General features: G+C 51.1%; 10 protein-coding genes across 10 annotated transcripts; 4 read left to right on the top strand and 6 right to left on the bottom strand.

Annotated features, from left to right (window-relative positions):
- Positions 1-57: 57 nt before the first annotated feature.
- HETIRDRAFT_482267 (uncharacterized protein) lies at positions 58-1,860 on the top strand (the record flags this gene model as incomplete). The annotated part of the gene is made up of 3 exons (XM_009554645.1): positions 58-578; positions 647-1,619; positions 1,680-1,860. 2 exons carry the CDS (start codon positions 58-60, stop codon positions 756-758), a joined length of 633 nt encoding a protein of 210 aa, XP_009552940.1. The 3' UTR covers positions 759-1,619; positions 1,680-1,860.
- Positions 523-3,660, bottom strand: HETIRDRAFT_39327 (glycoside hydrolase family 15 protein). The gene is made up of 11 exons (XM_009554190.1): positions 3,644-3,660; positions 3,492-3,569; positions 3,130-3,427; positions 3,025-3,069; positions 2,746-2,959; positions 2,415-2,694; positions 2,214-2,358; positions 1,997-2,156; positions 1,680-1,940; positions 647-1,619; positions 523-578 (listed from the first exon to the last, which is right to left on the bottom strand). The coding sequence occupies exons 5-10, from the start codon at positions 2,938-2,940 to the stop codon at positions 996-998; spliced, it is 1,665 nt and encodes a 554-aa protein (XP_009552485.1). The 5' UTR covers positions 2,941-2,959; positions 3,025-3,069; positions 3,130-3,427; positions 3,492-3,569; positions 3,644-3,660; the 3' UTR covers positions 523-578; positions 647-995.
- Positions 3,389-3,618, bottom strand: HETIRDRAFT_331329 (uncharacterized protein; the record flags this gene model as incomplete). Its single annotated transcript, XM_009554644.1, has 2 exons — positions 3,389-3,447; positions 3,492-3,618. The coding sequence occupies 2 exons, from the start codon at positions 3,616-3,618 to the stop codon at positions 3,389-3,391; spliced, it is 186 nt and encodes a 61-aa protein (XP_009552939.1).
- Positions 3,661-4,119: 459 nt separating the features above from the next.
- HETIRDRAFT_330950 (uncharacterized protein) lies at positions 4,120-4,649 on the bottom strand (the record flags this gene model as incomplete). Its single annotated transcript, XM_009554643.1, has 3 exons — positions 4,120-4,358; positions 4,421-4,464; positions 4,516-4,649. 3 exons carry the CDS (start codon positions 4,647-4,649, stop codon positions 4,120-4,122), a joined length of 417 nt encoding a protein of 138 aa, XP_009552938.1.
- Positions 4,650-4,982: 333 nt separating this feature from the next.
- HETIRDRAFT_39330 (uncharacterized protein) lies at positions 4,983-5,877 on the top strand (the record flags this gene model as incomplete). The annotated part of the gene is made up of 2 exons (XM_009554191.1): positions 4,983-5,112; positions 5,215-5,877. A coding segment is annotated over exon 2 (663 nt), but the record flags the coding sequence as incomplete, so codon positions are not given.
- Positions 5,878-6,104: 227 nt separating this feature from the next.
- HETIRDRAFT_107919 (uncharacterized protein) lies at positions 6,105-7,158 on the bottom strand (the record flags this gene model as incomplete). Its single annotated transcript, XM_009554642.1, has 2 exons — positions 6,105-6,987; positions 7,046-7,158. 2 exons carry the CDS (start codon positions 7,156-7,158, stop codon positions 6,105-6,107), a joined length of 996 nt encoding a protein of 331 aa, XP_009552937.1.
- A 201-nt stretch (positions 7,159-7,359) lies between these two features.
- On the bottom strand, positions 7,360-7,990 carry HETIRDRAFT_437183 (uncharacterized protein; the record flags this gene model as incomplete). The annotated part of the gene is made up of 3 exons (XM_009554641.1): positions 7,871-7,990; positions 7,692-7,806; positions 7,360-7,648 (listed from the first exon to the last, which is right to left on the bottom strand). Exons 1-3 carry the CDS (start codon positions 7,935-7,937, stop codon positions 7,360-7,362), a joined length of 471 nt encoding a protein of 156 aa, XP_009552936.1. The 5' UTR covers positions 7,938-7,990.
- A 942-nt stretch (positions 7,991-8,932) lies between these two features.
- acs6 (expressed putative fatty acid biosynthesis enzyme) lies at positions 8,933-11,733 on the top strand (the record flags this gene model as incomplete). Its single annotated transcript, XM_009554213.1, has 15 exons — positions 8,933-9,064; positions 9,127-9,286; positions 9,356-9,918; positions 10,004-10,048; positions 10,104-10,119; positions 10,186-10,363; positions 10,430-10,482; positions 10,544-10,574; positions 10,647-10,736; positions 10,802-10,842; positions 10,905-11,000; positions 11,129-11,193; positions 11,265-11,446; positions 11,513-11,565; positions 11,633-11,733. The coding sequence occupies 15 exons, from the start codon at positions 8,933-8,935 to the stop codon at positions 11,731-11,733; spliced, it is 1,806 nt and encodes a 601-aa protein (XP_009552508.1).
- Positions 11,734-11,960: 227 nt separating this feature from the next.
- HETIRDRAFT_164342 (uncharacterized protein) lies at positions 11,961-12,326 on the bottom strand (the record flags this gene model as incomplete). The annotated part of the gene is made up of 4 exons (XM_009554640.1): positions 11,961-11,990; positions 12,056-12,188; positions 12,245-12,260; positions 12,311-12,326. 4 exons carry the CDS (start codon positions 12,324-12,326, stop codon positions 11,961-11,963), a joined length of 195 nt encoding a protein of 64 aa, XP_009552935.1.
- Positions 12,327-13,106: 780 nt separating this feature from the next.
- Positions 13,107-14,433, top strand: HETIRDRAFT_56477 (uncharacterized protein; the record flags this gene model as incomplete). The annotated part of the gene is made up of 7 exons (XM_009554205.1): positions 13,107-13,221; positions 13,330-13,507; positions 13,581-13,661; positions 13,722-13,773; positions 13,847-14,038; positions 14,163-14,249; positions 14,356-14,433. 7 exons carry the CDS (start codon positions 13,107-13,109, stop codon positions 14,431-14,433), a joined length of 783 nt encoding a protein of 260 aa, XP_009552500.1.
- Between the last annotated feature and the right edge of the window lie 383 nt (positions 14,434-14,816).

The following is a 14,816-nucleotide window of genomic DNA, read 5'->3' as shown; positions in this document are numbered from 1 at the left end:
CGCACTGTGGGAGATGCCGAAGAGAATGGCGAGGAAGTGTGTCCTGTGTGCGTCGACATGCCAGCGCACCCCGAGCGTCTCGCCTGTGGCCATGTCTACTGCACCAACTGCCTGCGTCACTTCCTCACAACGGCAGCCACGCGTACTACATTCCCCCTTGTGTGCATGGGGAATGGTGCGCAGTGTGGCTCGCCGATCCTGATTCCCGTCATTCGTCGTTTTGTGCCAGCGCAGCACGCGTTTGACGCGCTCCTCCGCGCAGCGTTTCTCGCGCACCTCGAGCGCCACACTGACGAGTATAAATTTTGCACCACTCCGGATTGCACGCAAATTTATCGCGCAAGTACGCCAGGGAGCGAGGGCGCGTTTGTCGAGTGTCCGTCATGCTTTGGAGCGGTCTGTACGGCGTGTCACGAAGAGGCGCATGAGAGTTTCAGCTGCGGCGAGCGCGCCAAAGTGCAAGAGAAGGAAAATGAGCGCTTGTTTTCAGTGTGGGCGGGGCAGAACGGGGTTAAGCATTGCCCCGCGTGCAAGATCCCGATTGAGCGTATCGATGGTTGCAACCACATCGCGTGTCGGTGCGTTTAATATGTCCCACCCCTCCGATTCTTCCTTCTGACTGCTGACACCTCTGCTTTGCTGGCAGATGCGGGAGGCATATTTGTTGGAAATGCATGGCTGTTTTTGACACCTCAGAGCAGACCTATGGACACATGACCGCAGCGCATGGTGGTCCCTTCGACTACAACGGGCACTGATGATTCGTATCTCACTTCTTTCTAGGATTCGTACTTGTAGTGGCATTGCATTTGGCGATACGAAGATCATGTCTCTTTTTCTTCTTGTTAGAGATGTCCCTGCCTGAGGACACTATCTTTCACTGCGCGCGCGACGCTAAGTATGGTACTGAAAGCAGTTTGGCAGAAACATGGAGATTCGTAGCTAACAGAAATTCGACAAATCCGATCGTCTGACATGAACACTACTCGGTTTGTTCAGTAATAGTCAGCCAAATAATTCATCACAAAACCTTTGCCCTCCCGATAAACCTTCTCGAACAAAGACCCCTGATTATATGTGTAGTATCGCTCGTTAGCGACTTCAGCTTCCCGGTAGAGACCTTCCAACAAGTTTATCTCGTCGTTGCTAAAAACGCCCTCTATATCCTCACTGTGTCCCACACCTTCATGCCCAGCCGCGGCAACATTGCCATTGCAGCTGCTCGCCGCGGCGCGCACGAGGCCCTTGGCCCCCCACGAGACAGGCCGTTGGCCTCTGCGAGCGTTGAACGCGGTCACAGAGGCGCTGTAGCTCCAAGACAAACCTGATGCACCAACGGGTTCGCCAGTTTGATTGTGGAACTGTTGAGGCAGCGAACCGCCGGCGCCGGTGTACTTGGCCGCAATCATGATGGTGTTATCGGCGAATTCTTGTACACCAGCCACAATCTTCCTATAAGTCGGATTTCCTTTCTTGAAAGTCGAGGCTCTGATGCCTGACACGAATTGGCGGAAGAATGGCTGAGATGTCGATGTCACAGTAATTTCTCCGGCGCGATCCCAAGACATGAGTGCATCGTATAACTGTTCTGCGACCCCGAAGGTGGCCAGGTACCAGGGCTAGTTCAACATAGCATCAGCAACGTCGAAGTATACGGCAATTGCAGGAAGCATACAGACATGGAAGTAAATTTGATCTTCGGTCCAGAGGCCGATAGCTGCAGCTCCCTCCTTCGGGTTGATTGGGTAAGATCTGAAGCCATCTACAACAGCTTTGAGATTTGCCAAGGCTCTGTCTGAGCAAGGCTGGAGCGTGAGAGGATCACATCCAGCTGCAGGATCCCAGTTGTAGATAGAGGCGAGAACTGTGGCAGAGTCGACACCAGAGCGGTCCCGAACTGTAGTGCTAGCCACAATGCCCTCTTTTTCTTTCCAGAAGGACTAGCAGCGCATCCTGAGTAAACTCCAAGATGTAAATTATCATCAAGGGATCTCACCTGCATGAAACACAAAATGCTCGCTGCTACAGCCTCCCAACGATTGACCTGTTCGTCGTATCCTAACTTGCGGCCAAGGCTGAATGCTGTATACACAGCACGAGCCTGCATAGCAGCAGTCCAGTATGAGTCCGTCCAAACGATCTCCCACAGCTCAAAGCTGGAAGAAGGGGTTGAGTTTTTGAAAAGCAGCCATGATGCAATAGCAAGTACTCACGATGGCTCGTTCCAATGATTGATCACATGGTCGATGTCGAGGCTAATGCTCGGCCACAAGACTTGCTCCACAAAGGACGTGTTCTTGCCCGCTAAGAGCCATTCCGCGTAGGAAATCAAGATATTAGCACGCAGGGGCGGACCATCTGTCAAGGGAAGAGATTGAACAGCCAGTTTGGGTTTGAAGCTGCCTAATCCTGACCATTCTGTGGGCGGCTCCAAGTTCCAGTGTCGGGCTTAAGGTCGAGGCTGAATTTAACCTCAGCAAGCCCACCAGTGGAGACTGAGCCGGCTGGATTTTCGGTGTGCTGCATTCTAACCTGGGCAAGGGAGAATTCGTCTATGATGCCTCTCAAAGAGTCGTCGGTGCCCAGTGTAAACTCATCGACGAGGGCTTTAAACACCATCGCTGAGTCCCGGACCCATGTGAACTTGACGAGGGGGTTGGTGTTGCTCGCCTCAGCGACCCCGGTCACACCAGGCTATAAGAAGTACTCAGCAGGTATAGATATGTTGTGATAGATTATACGTACGGCAGCACCGACGGGTTGGCCTATGTTGCCCAGGAGCAATTTCTTCGAGAGGGGGTACTGTTTGTTGATATAGTCATCGACGGGAGAGAGAATGATACGGGCAGCGACCACATCGCTCGCAAAGAATGCGGTAGCAAAAAGCAGAGGGAAATGCATAGTTGTTCGAGCAAGCTCTCCGGTCAATTTTATCACCATTCAGTATCAATGGAAGAACCTGCAAGCAACAGGCAAGACAGTCAAATGGTGCAGTGTCTGTCCGCGACTTTCTTCAAGCCGTACTAATTCAATGATTGGAATTCAAAGGTGACGTGTATACGTAGTTGACTTCAATGACAGGAGGGGAAGGTCAGTCGTCAATGTGATACTACAGTCTGATCTGCGGACCTGAGGTGATATCAGAAGGACCGTCAAACCCCGGCGAAAACAATAAGTCAAGGTCTTCTGGAAAAGACTCCAAGTCAAATATAGGTTGGATGATTGGAAAATGTCGACGCCATTTGCATCCAGTCGTCTTCCATCATCGGTATCCGACTTACAGAACAAACGTCCCGCCATGTCACAAGACGGATAAAGAAATGAATTGCGAGCTCTACGTCACCTTCCGGTTATGGCCTGATTTCGAGCAACATCTGTAGGCACGTGTCTAGAACGGATGCAACTTCATGTCAATTAGCTTTCGCAGCTTTGATTGTCCCGGGTCGGCTATGAGCCCTAGGCCATCCAGTTTGACAGAGCATCTAACATACCAGAGAATACCATTCCATTGACCGAGCAAGGGACAACTATTGTTGGTTTTTGACGTTGCTGAATGCCTTTGGAAAATTCTTTCCATCCTCGAGCCATATTTTGTGCATTTTCAGTTTCACTGGACATTTCAATGAGAATGATATCTACTTACGAACCACCGCGAGACAAGTGTAGTACATCCAAGGATATAACGTTGTAGTGGTTTCAGCAAACGCACAGACGCACCCCAGACGGGTTGCCAATACAATGCCTCCTACCTAAGGATGTCGAGGAGACAAGGTTCGTCAATTATGTTGAAGGGAAGATGGTCTAGGGGAGATTAATGCCATTGTGCACCGGGAACCTTCCATTTTGAGCACGTGAAGCCAAGGGTGGTATGTACATGCCGATACTAGGTCACGATCTGCGAAGGCTGGCAATGTCGGTGACAAGGTCTAGACCGCAACGAGAACTCTTCCAATATCCCAGAGTTATCTGTAATCGGTAACCTGTAGAAAAAAGCAGTCAGCACATCAAGCTTACATATACGATGAAGGTGCATTCGAAGGACTCAACGTGAGCGCAAAATTTAGGAGCCGTCTCGCTCCTGTTCTCAAGTCACGGCGGATTAGGCAGCGTCTTTATACTTTATCGTCTGAGACTGCTCTCTGGCGTGACTAAGAGGCTGGCAACGACGGCTGCGCTTTCCTGATTCCTGGTGTTACGATTAAATAATCCCTTGATAGCATTTGTCGTCTGCTCGACAAGCTGTTCTTCCTGAGAGGGATGTACGATGTTGATTGATATCAGAGGTAAGGCACCGACACCGGTAGTTCTGAGAACGTCAGACAAGTTATGCAGGCTTTGCTTTAGAGCGGCAATGCTAGCTGGGGTGTAGACTCCACGTGAAAACTAGAAATCTCGTGTAATGAGGAGCAGTGGCGCTAACCTGCGGTCTGCGTCGGGTTCGTTTGACCTTCATAAGCTCTTTCTCTATTCAAATTGAATTGAACAGCTGCTGTAAGGATCGAACTTCCGACTTACATGCCATCAAGCACATCACGCGCCAAAGACTGCACATGTCTTAGATGTGTTTGAACAAATTTGATGTTCTCCTTGAAGAGCTCGGGAGAGTTTGGGTCGAGATTCTGATCAGGAAGAAGCTGAGCAGGGAACATCTGATCTGTGAATGTCATGTCTGGATATCCTCCTTGAACTGGGTAGAAAGACGCTGGTGCACCGCCACCGGAGAAAGGGAAAGCTTGACTTGAAGAAGGCAACATGATGGGGCACTGAAACAACTTTTTGAAAAGCTGATGAGCGGCACGTCCGTAAATCACGCACCAGTTTCCGCGAGCTCACGGTGGCGGCGAGCTGATTCTGTCATCGGAAGCCGTGGCTTTGGAAGGCAAATAATGCGTCGTATTTGAGTATATTTGGTAACAGCCTTAAAAATCAACAAGGCCAAACAAACCCCGTCTGCCGCCCGCCACTTTTGTGTTGATGAACGCGACGCAAAATTTACTGGCCATCATATTTATTTGACTAATCCCTTACCAATCATTCTTCGCTCCTTGTGGTGCCGATACTCCGTTGGACATCTGTGCTCCACGGAGCCAGCAGTCAGGCATACTCGGTTCTGTGAGTACTTGTCATCTTCATTCCATTCGCCTTCAATACCAATATATCGAGCTGAAAGTCCTGGGAACTCAGCCTACTACCATCACGCAATCAAACACTGATATGTCAGAGGCACCCACGATTCCTCCGAACCCCGAGCTTCCGTTTGATCCCACTACGCTCCCAATTGCGCAGCTTGAATCCCTGAGATTCAAAGCAAACCAGATAATCTCATCTATACAAGCCCTTGCATGGACTATCGAATACGGTGGCGCGCATGTCATGCCACCATGGCCTGAGATACTATCAAAGTACACCGTTCTCCTCTCGCAGACGCATACATTTTCTTCTGCGCTTTTGTCTGTACCTGGATCTGCACCAGTCGATGGTCCTGGCGCTTCGCAAGGCGGGCTTGCACGGCTCGCATTACACCCTCGTGTTGGACTCTCGGACACCCAGCTAGACAATGACTTTATTCCGCTTCTGCGAAATCAACAAACGACAGATGTACTGAGACTGGAGAGCGCGGCGGTTCGTCGGTTATCAGAGCACATGGAAACGCGCGGTGCACTCGGTATGTCCGCACCCACGTCCGGACCTGGAACGAGTACGAGACCGAAACCCGAGCACGAAGATGTTATTCGCGAGTGCGCTGAAATCCGAGATCAGCACGATCGTCGGGCGGACAGAGCTATTCGGGCGGTTGCGATGTTGCGCGAAAAGTATAATTGGCGAGAGAGAGTCGCAGTTGATGAGGAGGAGCCGGAAGAGCTGGATTGGGATCCGATGGCCATGCAGGGCGTGGAGCCTGCCTCCAGGACAGAGTCAGGTACACCAGGCGATCATGGGAGCACAGACGACGAGGAAGAGCTGGAAAATGTTTTAGGGACAGGAGCTGAAGGAACGCCTGGATCCTCAGAAGCTAGTACGCCGATGTGACGAAATGTTGACGAAAACATGGCACCTTTCGTGACATGGCCCTTCCCTTCTAATATCGTTGTACATCGTATCCCTTAATAACACGCTGCATCCTTCAGCTGCTTCAGACACGTTTCGACCGCCTGTCTCGCCCACGATTCCATGCCTTCTCTTCCATCTCCCTCGACCAACACCAACAACGCCATGTAAAGTGTGTACCAAATTCTTTTGGTTTTCTGTCTTGGAAAAATGACCGGCGTACCGCCATATCCTTCCAACATCGCAGCGCTGGGGTCCATGAATAACCGTTCTAGTAACGGATCGCCCCATAACGCATGATCAAAGCCGGCCAAAGACGTGATTTTCGGTTCTGCCTCAGGGTCCGTCACCTCTACAAAGATATTGTCCTCGCACCCAGAGAACCACACAAAAGATGGCACTTCGCAGTCGTCAAACAGGTAGAATCCGATCGCTCGCGACAGGTATCGACGCACGTCCCCCATAGGCAACGTGACACCTAGACTTCCTGTCTTGTGTTTATCCTCGGCTGCAAGGAGTACATCTTCGAGAAGTGATGTGAACGCTTCTTGCCAGCTGTATATTTCGTCATGCTCTTGTCTAGGTTGACCAAACCAATCGTTTTGCACCTCGTGGAGCTGTTTCAGATACGAGCCAATGCGGAGGTCGATCTGGAGGCTTTGGCGTGTAGTGAGTTGGGCACGCGTCGACGCGAGTGTCCTGCCCGCAGGGGCGGCGAAAAGGAAATAAGGGTATCCAATGAGTGAACGACTCTCGTCGAGTGCATGTGGGGTTGGAAGAGGGAGAGAAGTGTTTTTTCGTAGATTAGTCACAAGGCTGTATTCCACGGCCAGTGAGTTTGGTCCATATGACGGGATGCTAGACAAGTCAGAAGGCTGTGCGACCTTCAGGATGTAGGCGTTGTCTTGTGTTTGGATGAGGTATGATTTAGTACCTGGTCTGGACCGTGGAGAATACTTTGAATGTGATGATTGAGGTTATGAAACGAGAGGCTGACCGATGTGGTGTTTGCAAATACTCCTCAAACCGAGTTATTTCTCTGCTTTTGTCTATATTCTCGTTCACGATGGCCTGCGCTTGTTTGATAGTAATTTGTATGTCGTCTGACATTATTGATTATAGCAGTGATTAAGGGTGATGCAGTGATGGAGCAAGGTGAGTACGAGTACTCTTATCTTATCACGATCACGATCAGTCTATTAGGGCTGTGGTGGCACACTGGTGATACGCTGCTTTCAAAATTAGAACAATAGATTTGTGGTGACACGTTGATTCCATCCTTTGATCATCATCTGGGCTCTCAGGTGGTATTCATAAAACAGTACAAATGACTCTGTGCTCGTGAATCGGATTGTGGGACGAGAACATCAATGACTTTGACTGGTTTGGAATCAGGGAACTCTCCGTTAGTGACATCCTCCGACTTCCCCACTGCTCTCCCTCTAACGGACTAGAAAGAATGTAGGAGGCTTCGAGATTGTGAGGGTTGCTCGTGAGAGCAGCTTGCAGTTCGGGAGCTGACTTGTAGGTGACCTCTAACTCCTTCCCAGTTTTTGCCTCACAGGATTTGAAGATATCGTTGAAGGACTGAATGTAAATACTATGAGCCATCCACAGATGATTGGTATTGGTTGATAATATACCGCACGCTCGCCTTACAGGGAAAGTACGCCCAAGAATCTTCTCTGATAGAAAAAGGGGAAATAAGTGTATTGCTGTCTCTGCCCGCAACCACTTTCGCATTCTCGAAATCAAAGCCTAGGAAAGTGCGTGAGACGACAATAAGCCCTTAATCCTGATGAGCTCGTTACTGAAGGCTTACGGGGTGAAGCAAAAGTCAGGGAAGGGTCCAGTAAAAAAACAGAACGTAGGGGATGCCCAGCCCGCATAGTGCTCTAAACTTTCTTGTTCACCGCCAGCGGTCTTCATTTGCGTTCTCCGTCGAATGTCCAAACTCAGATGGACCAAAGAGTCTCGCGCCGGCAGCTTTTGCAGTCTTCGCGAGAGCCGTTTGCTCTTGTAAGGCGGCAGGAGAAAGGGTACAGATTACGACGTCGACCCCAACAAGCGCCGAAGTCGGGGCAGCCTTAGATGGATCAGTCGATGGGAACGACCGTTGCACCATTGACAGCGAGCTTTTTGATTGCTTCGTTGGTGGATGCCTATGTCGTGCTGACCAGGGCGCTTCATTGGACCCTCTCAGATATTGGGAAAATATATACTGGACGAGTGATGACTACAGCTTCCTATTTATACCATGCTCCTCAGCAGAAGGCCGTCGATGAACTACATGCAAAAATGATTCGGGTACAGTTTTATCCATCGATGAATCAGGACTCTTACCTAACTCAACGCGTTGATCCTAGGGTTCAACGTCATTATCGAATCCTTGAAACTTACCTGTATTGCCTCATTGTGCGAAACATGTACTTATAATATTCCTGAGGAATTACCGGCGTCGTCCGCAATTCCCCAGAGCTCCCCGACAACACTGTGGAACTCAGAGTTGCATCATCGCTGCAGGGTGCAAGACTTCGTCAGGCGTATATGGAGCTAGTTGCCTACGTCACTGTGGTAGGTAGATAGGCGAGGAAATTCTGCATTGGGAAGGCGGCACTTCAGGAGATCCATCGTCTAAGTTCTCGCTGACATTACCCTAGTGCAATGCCCACCGAGCGCCTAGCTCCGTGATGTCCATCTGGAAGGATATTGTCCAGCGTCTACTCAGCGGTTTCAGCTAACGACAGAATTTTTGATGATCAGAAGAAATGCTATGCTCACACAAAGTTTAAAATAACGATATAGCGTCTGTTACGATCTCTGGATTCCACCCACATCTCTCCAGGCACACCACCACTTATTGACCAGAAAGAAGCTTGATACGATGACTTCCTGGCAGCCAGCAAGGACGGTCGCACAATGCACAGATATTTTAACTGCGTCTGGTATGCCGTTCGAACTAGACCGGGTGGCCGTTGAAGGACGTATGCTGCCTGTTTTCAAATATATGGAATCTGTGAGTCCCGATCCGTCCATCATTGACATGAATTACCAGACAGGCTCTGACAAAGTCCGTAGAATCTGCGTGATTTTTTCCTGAAGAGAGTACAGAACTTCGCCAGCCGAGAGTATGTCATCTTCGAGAGCGAGCGGTACACCTATGCAGATACACGTGATCTTGCCTTCGATATCGCCAACACGTTGTGGTTGACGTATGGGATCCGCAAAGGCGATCGAGGTAAGTGATCAACCATTGAGTTGAAATGTTCTCCACACCTACGCACTATCATGACCGTCACGAACAAAGTCGCAATCTGCATGCGCAACCTTCCCGAATCTGTGTTCGCGTTCTGGGCCTGCGCTATCCTAGGAGCGGTCCCGACCTACCTCAACGCCTGGCAAACCCCTAAGTCCCTCGCACACTCTCTCCGCTTGACGAATCCGAAACTTCTCCTCATCGACCACGAACGATTGACTGTCCTGTCCCACGTCCTCCCCGATATATCTGCCAGCATCATCGTAGCACGAGTTACAGATCAAGCTCTTCTGGAAAATTCGTCTGCTGTGCTCTGGCAGGCAGTATTCACTGGCGCGCGCGCGAACAAAGCGTTCTGGACCAAGGAGCCCCCGTGCGGGCCGGAAGACGATGCGTCCATCATGTTCACCTCAGGCTCGACGGCATTGCCAAGGGCCGTGCTCAATTCGCAACGGGCGTTCATCAGCAACACCTATACGGGGATATACCTCGCGCTTCTGTACGCTCTCCGACGCGGCGAGGAGTTACCTGTAGCACCCAGCTCTCCTCCACCAGCACGCGGCTTCCTAGTCACCGCGCCGTTGTTTCATGTGCAGGGGCTTACGACGAATGTGGTGAGTGCGATTGTATGATGTTGGAGCCCTCGCATCGCTTTGATTGTGTTCGAAACGTACTCGCGCTCTCCTTACGTCACTCCAGATGGTCAACATGTTTCGGGGAAATAAGCTGGTTTTGATGCGCAAGGTACGGCCAAGCGGCATATTGCCCCCAGTTTTAATAATTGACTCCTGCGCGACAGTGGGATGTGGCAGAAGGTTGTCTGTTCAAGATTATCAGTCTCTGGCCGCGAAAGATTGACGCTGACTGACACTTCACCTCAGCTGGGCGTCTCTGCACCCAAGAAAACATCACAGAGACAGCCGGAGCGCCTGTCATGCTCGTCGACATGATCCGTGCTCTGGGCGGCAAAGTAGCACTCGAGTCTGCGACGTCCGGAGCGGCGCCGATGCTTCCTAGCATGTTCGCAGATTTCGCAAAAGCTTTTCCGGGAGCTGTGCTGTGCGTGACACCTCTTTCTGTGATCGCTTGAGGTCCGATTGATGCTTACTGTGGATTGGATTGAAGGATTCATGCGTATGGGTTGACGGAGACATCTGCACTCGTGACAGCCGTGGTCGGTATGTATTGGCGTTGACTTGTCCAGTATGGGCAGGCCTGAAACGAATTGCATCATCATAGGAAATGATTGTATTGTGAGGCCGGGCACATGGTGCGTCAGAATCTCGCACGAAAACAATAGATCATGTCAATTCTGCTGACCTGCTGTAAATTTTCGTCGTAGTGGGCTCCCGTCCCCTATCACAGAGATCAAAATTGTCGATCCAAACACAAATCAAGCCCTCCCTGCAAGTCAGGTGGGCGAGATATGGGTGTAAGTCTGATGGATATGTTATAGTCGTCGAGGTGTCGAAGTTAACTCCTGAGGTGGATATACAGACGCGGTGTGAGTGTAATGAATTGCTATGTCGGTGATCACGGTGAGTCTTCCTCAAGGTACATGGATTTTAGCCTAAAGTACGATGGCGCGTCTGATCTGAAGAGGCGACGGCGAAGGCCATCACGCCTGACAGGTGGTTCCGCACCGGCGATCTCGGCATGCTCGACGAAGAGGGATTCCTGTATATCAAAGATAGACGTGAGCCACTCTCACCTGGAAGCATCCAGCATAAGAACGGTGTACGTGTACTAACCTCTCCTCTATGCGTAGTCAAAGACATGATTGTTCGAGGTAAGGTTCCTGGCTTCTTATCCAGTGGCTTGGAGCTGAAAGCTCTCTTTCATATCTGCGTCTATGTGGGGACATCGTTATCGAAGGTGGGGAGAATATCGTAAGCCCCGGCTCAATAAATCGTGTCGTTGCTCTGAATTTGGATGACACCGTCTCCATTCTCTTGCATAGCACTCGACACTCATCGAAGACGCACTCTACAGCACCGACACGCGTGTCCGAGAAGCGGCAGCCGTTGCCGTCCCAGATCAACGCCTCGGCGAACTGCCTGCGGCCGTCGTGTCCATGTCCGCCTCGCAGGACGACGTGAGGCAGCTGAGCGAGCAAGATGTGATCGAACGCGTGCGCTCTAAGTACGCTTATGCCACGTAACAGTGTCGAAATAGAGAGCGTCGACTAAGTTTTGAACGTTCTTCCAGGCTTCCAGCATATGCGGTACCGGTGATGGTGCTCGTGCAGAGTCAGGCACTGGGTGAGTGCAGTAAGCTTCGGTGGGGTGCCTATGTGGTACTGATGTTAATCGCGGGTGGGGTATGCAGCGCGAAATGCGGCAGGCAAGATAGACAAACAGGCTATTCGGGTGCAGACGAGGACAGAATGGGAGAGGCGAGGGAGTCGGATAGCGAGAGGGAAATTGTGAGTCATGATCGTGTAGAGAATCGCGCCGCGATGTATTGGCGTTTGAAAGCTGTCTGCCGAGTTCGCAAAGAACAAGAATGACGCATGCAAGAACATTGCGGATGGGGGGAGGGAATTGATATATATATATAAACTGCAATTGGCTCACTGTACAAGATGTCACGGAAGCCCTAGCACCTTTAAATAGCGGTCAAACACAAGGCATATGCCGCTCAAACAATCAAGTCGTCACTCTAAACTGTACGTATTCTTCTCCAGCTAGATATCGAATGACAATGCTGTGAGGACTGCATCGAGTGTAAGATGGAAATGATCGATCGTACCTCAGCTTCGAGTTCCTTCCTAACCCTCCACTCCTCATCTGCCTTGATAAGAACATGGAAATCATCCAAGTCCTCAATGATGAAACTCTGCTTCTCGTTCATGGAAAGTAGAATTTGCTTTACTGCCGAGTCACTACCGCGACGATTTTAGCGCGATGGTAATATGTCATATGGCGAGCTCGTACTGACCAACTGAAAAGGACGCCTGCGGGGATAGGGTCTAGATGTGGGTGGGAGCGAGCGCGGGCGACGCACCTCGGATAGCCTTCATCTTGCAGCCAAAGCCCCTGATCGCTGTTCGGCCGCACGTCCTCCTAGCTCCGGATTACTTCCAGACCTAGAGCGACAAGCTTTCCAGACGAGTGTGCGTGCCACTACGCTGCTTTGAGAAAAAAGACAGGAGCGAACGAGGGAACGTCTAACAAAGTCACAGAGCGACGAACTGGTTGTGTGTCAAGGACGTTGCCACGGCTCGACTGCGACGCCCGCATTTCGACTGTGCCTCCTGTTTCACCCGTTCTTCTTCACTCTCGCTTTCATCTACCGCTGGCTCGACCTCGTCTAGGATCGTCACTCTCTGTACCCCACATACTCCAGCTTTTGCAAGCCACGAAATTCGGAACGCTGCGCCTGAAGATGCCTTTACCGTCCGTACCCGACTCAGCGTAGGTCCATTCCTCTCACGTCCTTCACTACTCGGAGAGGATGCGGAGATACGGTGAACATGGGGAACCGGACACGGCTGAGAGAGCCGACCTGTTCCCGAGGCTTATTCTCTCCGCTCAGCGTGTAATGCTGTACATCCTCCTTGCGATGATCTCAGGTCCTTTTACCCCTACCTGCATGATCTGAAGCTCTTTTGCTGACGTTCTGCTCTTTTTCTCTCCTTCGATTTCTCACAACCTATTCTTGTTCAAATGTCTCTCAGCGCACCTGTAGACACCACTCCTCTTCGCCCTGCGGCGGTGCCCATACCCCCTTCCGAGTCTGTGGTGGCGTGTGAGTACTATTTTTTTCTCTATTTATTCAACGACTCATCTCCCCTTCGTCGATGTTATCAGTGAACCAAAAGCTCAGCGTAATAGAATCTTCTAAGCGACTCGCAGCTTGGACTGCAGTCGACAAACACATTCTCCCAGAACACAAAGTCATCGGCATCGGATCCGGTACGTCAGCACAGGCACCTATCACAGACAAACCCAATCATACACTTACAAACACTATCGTTTCATCGTGCTTGCTTCCCCCTCGATTGATCGCTTCACATGAATCAGGGTCGACCGTGCCCTATGTCGTCGAGCGCATCGTTGCGCAGGGACATGAGCTGAACAAGGACCGCGTCTTCATCCCCACCGGGTTCCAGTCGAAGCAGCTCATTGTGCAGTCCCATCTCCGCTTAGGTGACGTCGACGAGTACCCCACTATCGACGTCACCATTGACGGCGCAGACGAGTGAGTCATCTGCCGTTCCTGCTCCTTCCCAATTTGTTGTATGTGTCTGATCGACTTGACTTCTGTACCAAAGGGTTGATAAGGACCTGAACTGCATCAAAGGTGGAGGCGCGTGCCATCTCCGCGAGAAGGTCCTCGCCGAAGCTGCGAGAACGTACGCACTCCCCATCTCTAGTCGCTACAATCTTCTCTCAACCACACTTGCGCATCTCAGCTTCATTGTTGTCGCAGACTACCGCAAGAACTCTGACGTTCTTGGCACGACCGTAGGTCCCACACTTTCCGCTTCGCTGATAACCCTCCAACAGCAGCAAACACTGATTCCCGCTTCCTCCCCAGTACACTCCTGGAGTGCCGATCGAAGTCGCCCCCTTCGCCTATGCAAAGCTCCTGCAGAACTTGCACCACCTCGGTGCGCCACAGGCCGCGCTCCGCATGGCCAAGGCCAAGGCGGGCCCCGTCGTCTCCGACAACGGCAATTTCATCATCGACGCGCCGTTCCCGCGGCAGATGCTCGCTGATCCGTACTCGGTGCGCCGCGAGGGCTTTTCCCTAAATATTGTGCAGTTGGACCTGACATTGGGGGCGGTCGTTTTTCTTTGGGTTTCCATGCTCTTTGGTGTCGATGCGCTGTCGTGCTCGTGCGCTTTTGCAGATCCTTGCGAAGATCAAGATGCTGACGGGCGTGGTCGAAGTCGGACTTTTCTGTCATATGGTCAAAGCCGCGTACTTCGGTAATCAGGTGCGTCTACACTTTTCTCCTCATCTCACTGTGGCGTGCCCCATCGCGCCCCACGGTACCTCGTTACGTCTGATTATAATGCTGATGCCCGCACTTTGTGTCGCAGGACGGGAGCGTCACCGTCAAATGGGATGACGGACGAGCGGAGCACGTCGAGAAGACCCAGACGCCCGTACTCCCGTGAAAATTCTGATTCGTATCCAGATGTTGAGTGTGGGGGGTGATCCGGTGATACCCCATCTTACGATGAATTCGTGAAAGTCAAAGCTAACATCTATCATAACTGACCTCGTGGAGCGGAAGATCGGAGCGCAGTCATCGCTTGCATGCTTTGTATCACTATTGTTGATGTACTCGTGCAATTGTTTCGATTATAGAGTGTACTATGTACGCATCGTGTTTATATTTCACAAGAGCTCTAGCATCGACGCTTTTGCGACTGTGTTGCGCCTGTCTTTGACTCTTTCCGCGTTGGGGGCTGAACTGCTTGTCAGAGTTTTAGCCCACAAACGACCTTTATCATTCAACATTCGGTAAACTACACATTATCAACAGTCCCCCGACATC

Source organism: Heterobasidion irregulare (genome assembly GCF_000320585.1).
Source record: "Heterobasidion irregulare TC 32-1 unplaced genomic scaffold scaffold_13, whole genome shotgun sequence".
In the NCBI taxonomy this organism is placed as follows: Eukaryota; Fungi; Basidiomycota; class Agaricomycetes; order Russulales; family Bondarzewiaceae; genus Heterobasidion; species Heterobasidion irregulare.
This window is presented reverse-complemented; position numbering and strand designations above follow the sequence as displayed.

Bases quoted from the DNA above. Each gene is read 5' to 3' on its own strand.
- HETIRDRAFT_39327 (XM_009554190.1), bottom strand. From the start codon at position 2,940: ATGGTGATAAAATTGACCGGAGAGCTTGCTCGAACAACTATGCATTTC. The intron at 1,941-1,996 runs GTGAGATCCCTT...ATGCGCTGCTAG, and splicing joins GCATTTTGTGTTTCATGCAG to TCCTTCTGGAAAGAAAAAGA. The intron at 1,620-1,679 runs GTCTGTATGCTT...ATGTTGAACTAG, and splicing joins AAGATCAAATTTACTTCCAT to CCCTGGTACCTGGCCACCTT.